This window comes from Manis pentadactyla, chromosome 4, assembly GCF_030020395.1.
Source record: "Manis pentadactyla isolate mManPen7 chromosome 4, mManPen7.hap1, whole genome shotgun sequence".
Classification (NCBI taxonomy): Eukaryota; Metazoa; Chordata; class Mammalia; order Pholidota; family Manidae; genus Manis; species Manis pentadactyla.
The window spans coordinates 23017190-23029373 of NC_080022.1; the positions used below are offsets into that span (position 1 = coordinate 23017190).

The window sequence follows — 12184 nt, forward strand, 5'->3', positions numbered from 1 at the left end:
GGACAGGGGCTGTGTCTTGTAGGCCATCATCTCCCCATGGCCTGCTGGGGGGTGTGTGCTCCCATTCACATGTGTTGCCTGAATGAATGAGTGAGTGAATGGTCCTTCCTGGTGCCACTGCCCTTCTTCTCTGATGTCTTTTGCTTTGATGTCTTGCAAACCTGGATTCAATTCCTATCTTGCCAACTGGCCGGCTGCTGCGTGATCCCGTCACTCAGACACTCACCTTTCCCATCTGCAAAGTGCGGCTGACTCCAGTCTGTCCTGGGCAGGTTCACTGGGAGGATGAACTGAAATCACCACCCCTCCCAGGTCCCTTCTCCTCCTCCCCAAATAACCACACCGCCTCCAGCCCCACTGAGGGCTTAAGTTAATCACATTTAATTGTTGTTCAAAAGGGAAGAGAGAAATCAGAAAAGAGATTCACAGCCCTCGCAGTCAAGAAAGGGTTAACTAAAAATAAAAAAATAGGAATATATTAAGCTTTTGATTAAAAAAATGCGAATTCAGTCCCTCTCACACTCTTCCGGGTTCTCACTCACGCACATGCGTCCCTATTCCCAGACACACACCCAACCTCAGGCACACACGCAGGTGCTCCCAAAGGTCACATGCTCCCCGCATGCACACAGACGCACACACACACACACACACACACACACACACACACACACACGCCCCCGGGGCTCGCAGGCTGGACAGAGAGGGAGCTGCCTGGGGCGGTCCCAGGACCCTGACCATCCCAGACACCCCTCACGGAAATGGCAAAGCGGAACGGAACTTTAGGGGCCACACAGGACTCTGGGCTGCGCTCAGGGTGCGGAGATGGAGAGGCAGCGCAGGACAGGTGGCCTTAGACGACTCCATTCTCCAGGACGGTCAGCCGCTTACTCACAGCTTCCAGTGGGCTGGAGTTAAGGAGGGGGCAGACTGGCCGCAGCAGGGCAGGAATGGGCATGGCCGCTGCACTCAGGACCCCACCCCGCTTCCTCCAGAGTGCCCCTCTTCCAGGGTTTCCTCCCCTCCCCACCCCCAGCACATGTTCTCCCCAATATCAAAACATATCCATCCACTGCCCTCAGAATGGAGCTTCCCCAAATGCCAGCCTGTTACTGGGTGCCCTGGTCCTGACTGAGCCAGGCAGCTGCTCAGGGCAACCCACCGAATAGAGAGAGACTGGTTAGTCATGTCACTAAGAGCTGGCGAAATGGGAGCCCACAGGCAGCATGTTTCCCTGGGAATGTCTAGGACTCTGTGTGTCCAGCCTCCAGATCTTGGTTTCTGCCTGTTTCTCTGTTTACCCTCTAGTAGCCTCTGGTTTTGACAGGATCAGTACCAAAGCTGGTGCCAGCCTGCGGGGCCAGAATCCATCCCATCTCAGCAGGAGGCAGGCGAGGAGGCGCCTGCCCCACCCCCATCACACATGGCTGCCTCTCCTCTCCCCACAGCCCTCCCTGGACCCGCAGTGGCCTCTGGGAAGGATATGTTTCCTCGTCAGGGCCTGCAGCAGCCCCTCCACTTCGGTCTGGAATTTCACAATGGACTCGCAGGCACATGGGTCTTCCTCTGGAGTGGACAGGAAGCAGGGAAAGAGAAAGGGGTGTGAGTGGCTACCTGTGGGAGAGGTGGGGTAGTCGCTGCCCAGAGACAAGACTGGGGAGTCTTGGGGCCTAGGAGCTCTGAGGAGGCAGAGAGACATGTAGAGTTCTTGAGCCAGTGCTCCCAGGGGCACTGGAGAGGTGGTCCCTGGGTGTCTTCCTGGTCCCTCGGAGCCCTGATAAAGAGCTCCAATAAGAACATCCCATGCTGATCACCTGCTATGGGCAGGACACTTATTAGGGGCCTCTGTCATCTCAGTGACTCCTCACCCCAATTCTTTGGGCTTGAAGTCATCAAGAAGTAAAATAGCTTGTCCATGGTTAAGAGTGAGCTGGTATCAGAGCAAACATGCAAACCCAGGCATGCCTGGCTCTGGAATCCATACTCTACCACTGGAACCAGCCAGCAGGGTGGGTCACCAGGGACGACCAGGGGAGGTAGGATTCAAATCCCAGCTTATTAGCACATGTTCCCCCTCTGGCCTTGGCTTTCCTGTCTATAAAATGGATATAATAATATTCCTATCAATAGGGTAGAATGAGTTAATAATTGGAGAGCACCGAGAATAGTGCCATTCATGCAATGAGCATTCAATATACGCTGGTTGCAAAGGTTAGAGTGGCCAGCACTCTTCCTGGTTCTGCTAACTCTTGGTACCACCAGGCTCCTGCTCTTCCCCAACTACATCCAGTTCCAGAATGGCTCCATGCCTGCCCCGGCGCCACAGTACCCCCACCCCCGTCAAATGCCAGCTCTGGCCTCACTCACCCACACAGATCTTCTTCTGTAACTTCCTGCCAATCTGGTTGATGGTCTTATAGTCAGCTGTGTAGAAGTAATGCTCTGCCACGGGGTCTGAGGCAATTTCCCTCAGCTCGTCCTCCACGGCGTTGCCCACACCCACAGCAAACATCTTAAAGCCTGCCAAGGGTAACAAGACATGTAACAGTGGCCACCGGGTCAGGCCTCTGCTGAGACTCTCGGGAAATGTCCAGGCAATCAGCACCAGACACCCCCTGGTGGCAGCTGCTGGAATTGTGATCACAGTGTCTCGGACAGACACTGAGGAAATCAGCATTCCTTGATGTCCTACTGTATGTCAGACCTGTACCACCTCCCAGCAGTGGGAGCTCTGTCGTCTCATTTATCCCTCCTAACCATCCATCTGGTGGGTCTTGTTATTTTCATTTAATAGGTGATAAAACTGAGATAGGTTTGTCCCAAAGTGGGGTTGCCTTCCAGCAGTTTTGGTATGTTCTTGGGAATACTCAGCTGGAAAAGTTCCAAGCCCCAGCTACGAGAGGACCATCAAAACATGCCACTCACTCATCTAGGGCCTGTTTTCTCATCAGTATAAGAAATAGTTGGACAAACCAATCCTGGCTCATTCCCACTGAACCTGGGTGCAGGCACTAAACAGAAGACACTAAGATTAATAATAGTTAAGCTGTTCCACAGGTCCCCACCACCATCAGTGGTGTTCAAGTTCCAGGCAGCACCTACCAAGGTCCTTGGCCTTCCTGGCAGCATCATTAATGTAGTCCTGGCTCCGGCCGTCAGTGAAGACAATGCCCACCTTCTGGGCACCAGGCCTAGCCCCGCTGGACAGAGTGAAGGACTTGTCAATGAGGTACTTGAGGGCAGCCCCCGTCATGGTGCCCTTCTCCATGTAGGACATGTTCCGCACAGCCGCCTTGATGTCCTTCTTGGTGTGGAAGTGACCCAGCGGGAACTCCTGGCGCACAGAGCTCGAGTACTGGACCAGCCCCACCTGCGCCGCTTTGTCCGACACGTCCAGCGTATCCACAATCTGACTGATGAACTTCTTCACCAGCTCAAAGTTCTCCGGCCGCACGCTTTTGGAGCCATCAATGAGGAAGACCAGGTCGGTGGCTGAACTGCCCTCGCCACTGCTGCAGACTGGGCAGGCAGGAAGGTGATGACAGGAAGCTTGAGACACAGCCATTCAGCCTGACCACAGTCTGGGTACCCACCACCCACCAAGCTCTGCACTGAGGGTCATCCCACTTTGTCCTCAAAACTCCCTCTATAGAGGCAAAGTTCCTGGCCCCATTTACGGCACTGGAAACTGAAGCTCAAAGCCTGCACAGTCATGCAGCTCAGAAGTAGTGACAGCAAGATTCGAACTTGAGACCCCTTCCACCACTAAACCCACCCGCACTGTGCCAAACAGAGGGACAGAACTCAGAAGACACCAAACTCTAGAAGGCACCTGTTGCCTTTGCAGATATGCCCCGAGGCAAAGTGCATGAAGGCTGAGATGGGCTTCCCGGGGAGTGGCCTAGTTCCCACCCTTCTCAGGCTGGCCTGGGTCCTCCCACTGACCATTGCAGGTCTTGCCATCAGCATTCAAGGTGAAGCCCTCTCGGCAGGCACAGGTGTAGGAGCCTGGGATGCTGAGGCACATCTGCTCACAGTCATGGTCTCCTGTGGCACATAGGTCTGACACCACTGTGAGGCCAAAAGGACACTCAATCTCACAGTCATAGGGCGTTGGACATCTCAGCCAGGGCAGCCCCTCACATGCTCAGGGAAGCTAAGGCCCCCAGTTGGGTGGGGTCCAGTCCCGAGACCCTCAGCCCAGGGCCAAAATCACTGCACCAGGGCTGATATCCCGAGAAAGGTGATAATGCTAAAAATAAAATTAAAACTTCCCACTAAAAATTATAGGCCACAGGGCAGGACCTTAAAATGCTTTGTTCACTGTTGTATCCCAAGAGTCTAGAACAGTAAACGCAGCAATGAACACAAACAATAGATGCTTAACAAATATTTGTTAAACATCCCTTATAAGCGTTATACCATGCATCATCTCCTTGAATACACACAGTAAATACAAGTTCTTCTTACACCCATTTTACAAGTGTTAAAGGGGTTAAAGTCCTTGCCCTGGCCCCGCCCCTGTCCTACTCGAGACGCCCTCCCTTCTGACTGGTCACATCCCAAAGGCTCCCCAAGCCCACCTCCCCTCTGCAAAGGATTCTGAACCTTCTTGCCGGTGCCCAAGCCCCTCGGACCATGTACTGCCTCACGGAAGACTTTAACACCCAAATCCCCTGACAAGCAAACACGCCTGAGTTTTTAGCCTCTCCTCTTACTGGCTTCCGGCCCCTCTTGGCCCCTGGCAGGACTCTGACACGCGAAAGAAGAGCCCCTAACTGACTGCGGCCTTCACCAGGGGTTCGGAACCCGCCAGACCCAACCCCGGAGAAGGCCCCGCCCCATCCCTGGCCCCGCCCCTGATGTCGGCTTGCTCCCAGTCTCCGCCCTGTAAGTCCACCGCCCCGCCCAGACCCCGCCCAGTAGCAGACTCGGCTCCGGCCCGGTCCATTGCCGTCTGGCCTCTTCTTGGCCCAGCCCACGATGGGGCGACCACAGCCCCGCCTTGTCCACCCCGCCCCGACACACTCTAAGCACGCCCTGTCAGGCCACGCCCCAGGCCACGCCCACTCCCACTCCGCCCCCAACCAGCCCAGTCCATCGCCGCCCCGCCCGGCGCACCGCAGAAGGCCTCCTGGAACTTCTTGGACAGCTTCTCGATGACGCTGTAGCTCTCCACGTAGTCGACGTGCTCGTCCTGCGGCGCGCTGGCGATCTTCCGCAGCGTGGCCTTGTCCACGCGGCCCACGCCGATGGCGAACAGCTCGATGCCGCTGGCCCGGGCCCGCTCAGACACGTCTCGCACGCTGTCCTGAGGCCTCCCGTCAGTCACCACGAGGGCCACCTGCCACAGGTGGGGGTGCGTGTGAGGACCCGGCCTCCCTGCCCGCGCTGACGGGGCCGCTTGGCCCTCCAGTAGGCCCCCGGGACCGTTGGCAGAAGAGGAGACTGAGGCCCGCCAGGCAGAGTGACTTGCCCGGGTCACACAGCAGATCGATTGCAGGAGTTCCGGCCAGGGTTTTGCCCCAAGGAAGAGAACCTGGCTTCCGGAAGAGAAGACAGGTTTCCTCTGACTGAAAGACAGAGCCGAGGTGTTCTCCCAACTGACTAGGGCCGCTGGATGTCTCCTCCCTGAGGCAGGCAGCTCGGGGATCACCTGAGTACAGGACCGCGTCTCCCATCATCCTCTGAAGAAAGGGCCAAACTATGTCCAACGCCGTGCAATTCTGTCCTTTGACCACCAGAGGGAGGCAGAGACTAGTGAATGGCCGCTGTGCCTTCAGCCTGGTCATTCCTCCCCTATAGGTTCTGCAAGGGAGGACGCCCAACAAACGGGGGAAGGGTGCCACCCGTCTCCCTCCATTCCCCAGGGTGGTACATGCCCGCTCCGTGGAGGAAAACCCTGTCTGCTCCCCTCCCATACGGCCCCTCTGTCCTTTACCCTGAAAAGGGAGACGGAGGGGTCCCTAACGCTAGGCCGGGCCCTCCTCACACCCGCCTGAGCCTGCCCTCACAGCTCTGCTGGGGTCGGACTCGGCACCCAGCCCCTCGGCTGCTTATCTGCTTCCGACCTGGGTCTGCCTCTGATTCCTGGGTGCCCAGCTTTGGCCTGGGTGCCTGAGGCCCCGTCTTGGTGACCTGTAGGATGGTGGTTAAGACAGGCCTGGACTAGCAGTGGAGCTCCACAGGTTACAGCTCGCCTTCCTGCGCCTTCATCTGGAAAAGGGGCTTGTGGCATTCTAGTGAGATGATTCGTGCTGAGAAGCCAGGAAGGGGCAGTTACTATTCTTGATATCACTGCTGTGGACCCCTGGGCGGTGACCCTGCAGTCTCTTACCCTCCAGCAGCCTAGGCTTCTAGCCCTGAAAACAGCTGTGACACTTCACATGCTGCTGCATTCCCCAAGACCCACTCTCTCCTTGAGTCCCCACTGTCCCACTTCAGTCCAGCTTTGTGACTTCCAATCATCTTTTAGAAGCCACCTGAATTCAAAACTGAAGACCCAATGTCTGGTACCAGCTACCCCAGATGCTCTGTCTCACCTAAGGGAGGACCTTGCCCCTCACTTGCCCTTTCCAGGCACCTGGCTTAATCTGGGGGTGGAATGGTTAATTGTGCAGGTGTGACAGCTACAGATGTCCATAACCCCATCCACCATCTCCCCACTTGGATCGCCCAGGCCACCATATCCTCCCAACCACCAGGACCATCAACCTCACGTCGCAACTTGCAAATGGTCCCCATAAAACAAGACTAACAAGCTGCTGATGTGTCATTTTTTGAGGGCATTAATGGCTGAGATTATATGCAATTGCCCGTGAACACTGCTGCCACTTGTTACCTGGGCAAGTTGCTAAAGCTCCCAGTGCTTCAACTTCCTCATCTGTAAAATGGGGGCACTGCCTCCGAGCAGGACTGATTCATTCAGCAGTCATGTACTACATGCCACACTGTGGGCGCCAAGAAAGAGTACCTCCCCTGGGCTGGGGGCCAGGCAGGCAAATGGCGACTCAGGGCCACTGAAGGCTTCAACATGGAGGGTCAGGAGCCTGGGCAGGACCACCGGCTTCACAGACCCTGCCCTGAGTCCTGAAAAATTGCACTGTGACTGTGAGGTCTGAAAGCACTCAGCCCTCTGCCTGAAGCCCTCACTGACTCACCTGGAAGCATCACTTCCTTTTCCTGAGCCCTGGCCTCAAAGGTTTATTAAATGAAAAATGAGCTAACATTGATATGGGGCTTATTAGGTGCCAGGTGCTATTCTGAGCACCCATGTACCTGAACTCAACCCTCCCAAGAGCCTTTTGAGAAGTTGTCCTGTTACTCTCCCTTTACGGGCACCTGTGAGCTGCACAGGGTGGCCCATCTGGTACAGTGGAGTCAGGGCTTGCACCCAGAGGCTCCATCACACTGTCTCGCTCTGCCTTCAAGAAACTCAACTGGCTGGCGAGCCAAGGTCAACTAAATCTGAAATAATCAGGAGCTCACTAGATTGTGAGCTCCTGGGAGCAGAAGAATGGATAAAGATGGGTTCAAATCCAAGCTCTGCCACTTACCTTCATTGGGTCTGTTCCCTAACTATAAAATGACCACATAACGGGTGTTTCCTGAACTAAAGTGTATGCAGGCCATCTCTGAGCACACAGCTAAAGTGCCAGCAGAGGGCAGGCACGTACCTTACGGATGTCAGGAGACCAGGTGCGTCTGCCCTGGGCATTGCTGAAGACCTTGGTGATGGCGAACTGGACGGCCAGACCGGTCATGGTTCCCGTGGACAGCGGCTGGATGCGGCGCACAGCCTGCAGCAGAGCGGCCTTGGAGCCGTGGGCCCGCAGCGGGAACTCCTGCTTGACAGTGCTGGCATAGTTGACCAGGCCCACCCGGGTGGCATTGGGCCCCACGTCCAGAGACTCGATGACCTGGGACAGGAACACCTTCACCTTCTCAAACTCCACAGGCCGCACGCTGCGCGAGCTGTCGACAACAAACACCAGGTCCGTGGGCCGGGGCCGGCAGAGCTGCCCTGGGGGGGCCAGAGGGAGAAGGCAAGAGCAGAGGGCAAAAGTCAGGAGGCTGGACCAAAGGAGAAGAGCATCAGGGGCTACTTAGATCCAGGCTTGGAACTTCAGGCAGCATCGACTGCACTTGAACCAGCCTGGCTGGGACCTTTGGTCGGCATGTGGATGCTTGGGCCAGCAACTTGCTCAGGGCCCACAGCTCAGCCCTATAGGAAAGACTGAAGCTCAAACTGCAGCCTCAGCTAACTCACTGCACCTCTCTGAACCTCAGTTTCCTCATCCATACAATGAGCTGATGATCCCTTACGCATTCCTCTGAGGACTAGCAAGAGCACATGTAGGATGCCAGCCCGGGGCTAGGCACACAGCAGGTGTGCAGGGAGTGGCAAAGGAGATGACAGCCTTAAAAATACACTTCTCAGGTTTCAACCCAGGGTGGCTGCCATAAACAAGGGGCAGCATTTCTCCTTGATGGGCAGAAGGCCCTGAGCAGCCTCCAGTGTGGCCACAGTGCCCATCCCCATGGCCTCTCGCTTGTGAGAATCAAAGTGAATCATCAAAGTGGACCTAGTTCCCCTCTGCCCTGCAAAGCCTGCTGGCTGGTGTCCAAGGGCAGAGAGAAAGGGGCAGGAATTCCTAGTGGCCACTTTGACACCAGGTAGGACCCCAAGACACACACAAAGAGTGGTGTGTGTTACCCGGGGAGGCAGCAACATGTGCCAGGAAGTGCATGGAGAAGAGTGAGGTCAGTGGGGGCTCAAATCCCAATTCAGCCATTCTGGGACCCTGGGCAGTTCATTGACCCTTTGGGGACTTCAGTTTCCTCATCTGTCCAGTGGAGAGGATGAGATTGTGCCAGATGTTGCCACTGGCCTTGGGCCTACCACCGGGTGGGGCTCGGTGCAAAGGTCCTTCCGCCTTTCTTCTCCATCCCACACTGAGTCTGAACTGCGCAGAGCTGCTCCAGGGAGGAAGCAGGGGAATCGGGAAAGCAAAGGTGTGCTGGGCTGTCCTGGCTCCCCAGCCGTGAGCCCGAGCGAGCGTCACAGCTCCTCAGGGGCCCTTCGAAACGACCTTGCAGCCACTCCTTGGTCCCCATTAGTTAAGGCTACAAATGGTTAAACCGAGGCCCAGAGAGGAAGAGGGAGTTGCCCACACCATAGCGCAGTGGATAGGAGCCAGGAGGCGCTGGGGCTGCCCCCCACCAGCCTCAGTTTCCCCACCTGTGCAGGAAGAGCCAGGCATTCTAGGGCTCAGTGCCCAAGGCTGAGACTCTAGTAGATGTGCAGCACTGGGGAGCCCAGTCTGGGATAGGCTGGAAGGGAGACCAGAGTCTTAGCCCCACAAAGCTCTCCTCACCAAAGGCCCATGAGCTGAGCCCTGGGCCTGGCATAGCTAGAGACATCAGCAGGCTCTCTGCATAGCTTCTGCCCTCAGTGACCCAGGACACCATGGTGCCTGCAGCATGTATGGTCCCTATGGGCAGCCTGGGGGCTGAGAACCCCACGGAAGGCTCTGGAACTCCTGAGGCCTGCTCATGCCCCCGACAGCACAGACTGACAGTCCACCCCTGCCCTGGCTCTTATGAATGTCACCATCTCTCCTGTGCCTGCCCGCTGGCCACCCCTGCCTCCCTGCTGCTCCCAATCCTGGATCCCATTGAGCCTCTGTCCGTCTCAGAGCCCAGCCCTCTAGGCTATCAGTCAGGGGCCACTCGCCCAGTGTCCCCCACCTCTCATGGGCCCCCTCACCTCTGGTTTGGGGGGTGAAGCCAAGTGTGCGTGGGGCCTGGAGCAGCACCAGCAGGCCGCAGAGCACGAGGTTGGTGCCAGAGGTGGCCCTCATGGTCCTGGCGGCTCAGGCAGCCGGCACAGTTGTGGGGCCAGGGGGATCTGGTCTTATCAACCCAGCCTCCCAGCCAGGTGGCCCCCCACTGACGCGGGGGTGGCTGCCCAGGCCCTCAGCCCCCTTGGGGGGCGGGGCCCTGGCTGAATGGAGGTGTGTGTGCCGGGAGAGGGAGGGAACCTCCTGGCCTGCGCTCGCTCGAGAGGCCCCTCCGACCACAAGGGCTCCTTTGCCTGCAGAAGCAACCAGAGCTGCAGCTGGAATTCAGGAAATCTCAGGTAGGTGGAGGGGGCTCCTCCAGGGGCTGGAACCCGCACTGAGCCGAAGCCACCACTCCAAGCCTGGGGGAACCTGAGTCCGATGGCCTCGTGCCCCTGCCCTGCACCCGCATCACGCACCCAAACCCTCCTCTCACCTGCAGTGCCAAACTGTTTCCTCACTGACACACTTCTCCATCTGCAGCCTCAGCTGGGCCCTGCCTCTATGTAGCCTGCTGTCCACCTACACCCAGATTCTCCTCCAGGCATTTGCACATACAGGGTCATCCGCCCAGAACGCCCTGTCCTGACAATTCTCTGCCCAACAGAATCTTTCAAGATCATAATTGGAGCCAACATGCTAGCACTTAGTATGTGCGAGGCAGTTCAGATTAAGAGCAAAGACTTGGAGGTCAGTTCCTGGGTTTGCCTGTGTGACTACGGGCAATTTACTTCTCCTCTCTGTGCCTCAGATTCCTCACCTGAAAACTGGGAGTGCTAACAGTGCCTACCCCGTAGGGTTGACTAGAAGAATAGAGTCATATGATCTATCTCATTTTATTCTCTTGACAACCCTGTCATGCAGCTACTATTATTACTCCCATTTCCCAGATGAGAAACTGAAAAACAGAGAAGTAAATTGACTTGTCTAAAAACCACACAGCTAAGAAGTATCATTGCCAGGATAGGGCTCAGGCCGGTGATCTCAGCCACCCTGTTTGCTTGGCTATAGCTTGGTGGAGGTACCTTCCCCATGCCCACATCTCCCCACTCCCCAGGGCTAGGCCCCCCTCCCTGTGTTTCCACGCATTATCTCTCTCACCCATGAGCAGGTAAGGATCTGGGTGATTTATCTCTGCACATAGGAGGCAAAAATAATGGCTTATAAATAAAGGAACATAACCAGAAATAGTCCCTACCATTCTATCTGGGTCCAGGAGTTGATAGGATAAAGCACAGAGAGTGTGATCTTGACCACCTGAGAGACCTGAGAAGAGATTCAGATCCTCTTTTGCTGCTGACCAGCTGTGTGACTTGGAGCTGGTGACTTAACCTTTCTGAACTTCAGCTTGCTATCACACAATGGGAATGATAGTTCTTGGCCTGCCTGCCCCACTGGGACCATGGGAGGGGAAAATGAGAGGACAGAAGTGGAGACAGGGGTCAAAGGATCGTCACCGTCCCAGGAGGTAGAATCGTTAACACAAGACCTGTGCACTTCACTTTATGTCAATTATACCTCAGTCAAAGGAAATGAACAGGCACCTTTACAAAGCAATTGCCAGCACAGCTGACGCAACCAGCCTTCTCGGAGACCAGCAACAGTAGCAGTCACTGCCACTACCACGGCACCTCCTTTGTTCTCCCAGCAAAACTGTGAGAGCAGCACAGCCGAGTAGCTTAGCCCACTTGTCAGATGAGGAAACAGGCCCAGAGAGGCTCATGAATTGCCTGAAGCCGCCCAGCTAGTTCAGGAGCACAGCCAAGCCTGGAACCCAGTCTCATTCCCCTTTGCCCCAGTGCTAGAGAACAAGGAAGTAAATGGAATTTCCCTCCGACTTTTCCCATTTATGTTTCATTTACTCACATAATTCATAGTTCATAACCCCCCAGTTCCAAACACCAGTAGAACCTGCTGGTCTCTTTTCTCTCTACAACTTCTCTTCTCCAAAAACACTGCAGGGCATGGTGCGTGTGGGGCTTATCGCTTCCCTAGACTGTGTTATAAATGCGTCACCTGTGTCACTCCCCCAGAGGCTGTCAGCTTCGTCTGAGCAGGGGTCTTGCCTGCCTCGGTCACCAGTGAATCCCGGGGACCCAGTGTGATGCCTGGAACAGGGCATCTGGTGAGCAGACAAAGAAAATGGATTAAGAGAAGGAATTCATGGCAAACTGGTTCCATTTCCTGGTAAACCAATAAGGGTCAGATGGGTCAGCAATGGTGACCAACAGGAAGGCCCTCCCCACAGCCCTGTGGAAGGTGGACGAGGAGAACGTGAGCTGAAGTGTCCTGGCCCACTGCCCCCCTCTCCCCGGTGGACGGGGCTGTGTCCAGAGCTCACG

At 56.0% G+C, this 12184-nt stretch overlaps 1 protein-coding gene across 1 annotated transcript; it reads right to left on the reverse strand.

Annotated features, from left to right (window-relative positions):
• Nucleotides 1–339: 339 nt before the first annotated feature.
• Nucleotides 340–10528, reverse strand: MATN1 (matrilin 1). The gene is made up of 8 exons (XM_036885312.2): nucleotides 9770–10528; nucleotides 7677–8023; nucleotides 5122–5344; nucleotides 3946–4071; nucleotides 3103–3519; nucleotides 2368–2520; nucleotides 1486–1566; nucleotides 340–903 (listed from the first exon to the last, which is right to left on the reverse strand). The coding sequence occupies exons 1-8, from the start codon at nucleotides 9861–9863 to the stop codon at nucleotides 854–856; spliced, it is 1491 nt and encodes a 496-aa protein (XP_036741207.1). The 5' UTR covers nucleotides 9864–10528; the 3' UTR covers nucleotides 340–853.
• Between the last annotated feature and the right edge of the window lie 1656 nt (nucleotides 10529–12184).

Bases quoted from the DNA above. Each gene is read 5' to 3' on its own strand.
- MATN1 (XM_036885312.2), bottom strand. From the start codon at position 9,863: ATGAGGGCCACCTCTGGCACCAACCTCGTGCTCTGCGGCCTGCTGGTG. The intron at 5,345-7,676 runs GTACGTGCCTGC...CACCTGTGGCAG, and splicing joins GGTCTCCTGACATCCGTAAG to GTGGCCCTCGTGGTGACTGA. The intron at 904-1,485 runs ATATCCTTCCCA...ACTCCAGCCCAC, and splicing joins GCAGGCCCTGACGAGGAAAC to TGGAAGCTGTGAGTAAGCGG.